We start from the raw sequence: 2,240 nt of genomic DNA, 5'->3' as shown, positions 1-2,240 counted from the left end.
GAAGAGGGGACACATGTTGATGTAGAAGAGACATGAAGAAGAGGGGACACATGTTGATGTAGAAGAGACATGAAGAAGAGGGGACACATGTTGATGTAGAAGAGATAGGAAAAAGAGGGGACACATGTTGATGTAGAAGAGACATGAAGAAGAGGGGACACATGTTGATGTAGAAGAGACATGAAGAAGAGGGGACACATGTTGATGTAGAAGAGACATGAAGAAGAGGGGACACATGTTGATGTAGAAGAGACATGAAGGAGTGGATTTTGCATAATAGGTGACCTTTAAAAGCACGGTGCACACAATTCAAGTGACCTCCAGGTGGCAGCAGTGAGCAAGGATCATAGCAATATGCAGGGAATACAAATCTGACTGCAAGCTAGTAAACATGGATGTCAGCAACACAGGTTCTAAACATTGAATACAAAATTGTCTTTGCAAATGTTTTATGAGAAGGAATAAAGTTTTGATTTCCCCACGGTTTGGTAGGTTAGTAAATGTTAACATGTTGTTCCATTGTCCGGTAAAATCTGATTTGATTTGATTTATTTCGAATGTGTAAAACAATAATAAAAAAATGTAACATGAGAATTATTATACAATTCAAATGTAATCAGTGTCAAATTTAATGATTCTAAATTATATATAAACAAATAATCGACTTAATTACACATCCGAAAAGGGGTGGGAAGAAGTTTAGACTTATTTAATCCCACCCCTTCTCCCAAAAACTAAATTACTAACATATATATTTTTTTCTTTTTTCTTAAAGAAATACATTTGGTATTCAAAAACTAAACAAAAATATAAAACAACAAATAAATAAACAGACAAATAATCAGATAAATAGACAAACAAATAAATAACAGAGGTACATTATATTCAAGAAAATATCAAATAGGTGGGATCTATTGAGCCCTTCATTGTCCGCACGATATATAAATCATGACGTGCTTTGGCAGTTTTTAAAACGTCTTTGAAGAGTCCTACCTCTCTGCACACGGCGGCGATCTGAGGCTCGTCCATACAGGTTTCTGTCACCACGTCAGTTAGAGAACCACCCGCCAGGTACTCCATCACCACGTAGAGGTCGTCTGCTACGAGGAAACTGAAAACACACACACAGTCAACCACAACACAGTGGACTCACGGTATGTCTGTGCGTACAGCGTGTGTTAGGGTCAGCGTTACCTATCTACAAAGTTGACAATGTTGGGGTTCTTCATCTCCTTCATGACCAGGATCTCATTGATTATCAGCTCTTTCTTCGGCTGCTTCTGCAAGTTGATCTGTTTGATGGCCACCTGCAGAACACAACATGCTTTAATAGTGCCAACACATGTACACACAAGCTATAGGGGAGACTGCAAGGAAGAACTAATGTACGTGTATGTATGCTACTACAATATACGCTTAACATACTTTTAACCTGGACTGTCAAAGTAGGAACATATAACGTTGCAAAAAGGAAATATAGATACAGATCTATAGAGAGTAATTAGGTTTTTAATATTTATTTTGAATAGAGATCTTCTTGCAAGAGGGAGATAACTCTCTTATTATCAGTAGTAGTACAAAGTCGCCCTCTTTAAACTTCAGTAATGCTTCTTCGTAACTTCAGGGTTGACCTTCAAATGTCGTGATAACTGTAATATAACAGAATCAGCAGCAGTTGTAATATGAATTACTTAAAGGAGACATGTCATGCTTTTCCGTTTATCACCCGTCCCCTTGTGTGTTATGAAGGTTTTTATGCATGTAAACGGTCTGCAGAGTCAAAACCCTCAAAGTACACCCTGTAGCGAGTAAAACTCTAACACAGAGAAGACCTCCCCAAAACGTCTCGTTGGAGATACGTCACTGTCCATTTGATTCTTCCGGGTAACTCATGATGTCATGCGTTTCCCGGAACGAAATGGACCAATCCGCGGAGCCGTTACGTTAAGCCCCCACTGATTGGTTCAAATTGACCAATCCACGGACTTCCTCACACACACACTCAGTGCAGGCAGCTCTGCTGATCTCTCCTCCCTGGCTGCAGGCTGATAACAGACAGTTGGGATCGTGGCAAAATTCTCTCTGCAGACCCATTCTCACAGCGTTTATCAACCTTTTTCCAACTCAATATCAAGCCACACTTATTGTTTTTACTTCGGCTGTGACTTTGTGTGTGCTCAGGATGAGTTTGGATGTGTTTCGCTGTGTATCGCTAAACAAGGAAACCACACCTCTACGGA

General features: G+C 39.7%; 1 protein-coding gene across 1 annotated transcript; it reads right to left on the bottom strand.

Moving 5' to 3' along the window:
- Positions 1-882: 882 nt before the first annotated feature.
- LOC104957161 (serine/threonine-protein kinase PAK 2-like) lies at positions 883-1,324 on the bottom strand (the record flags this gene model as incomplete). The annotated part of the gene is made up of 2 exons (XM_010784771.1): positions 883-1,111; positions 1,195-1,324. Coding segments are annotated over 2 exons (356 nt in total), but the record flags the coding sequence as incomplete, so codon positions are not given.
- Between the last annotated feature and the right edge of the window lie 916 nt (positions 1,325-2,240).

This window comes from Notothenia coriiceps, unplaced genomic scaffold (genome assembly GCF_000735185.1).
Source record: "Notothenia coriiceps isolate Sejong01 unplaced genomic scaffold, NC01 NC01_scaffold00026427, whole genome shotgun sequence".
In the NCBI taxonomy this organism is placed as follows: domain Eukaryota; kingdom Metazoa; phylum Chordata; class Actinopteri; order Perciformes; family Nototheniidae; genus Notothenia; species Notothenia coriiceps.
The sequence above is the reverse complement of the archived record's forward strand: the minus strand, read 5'-3'. Positions and strand labels throughout refer to the sequence as shown.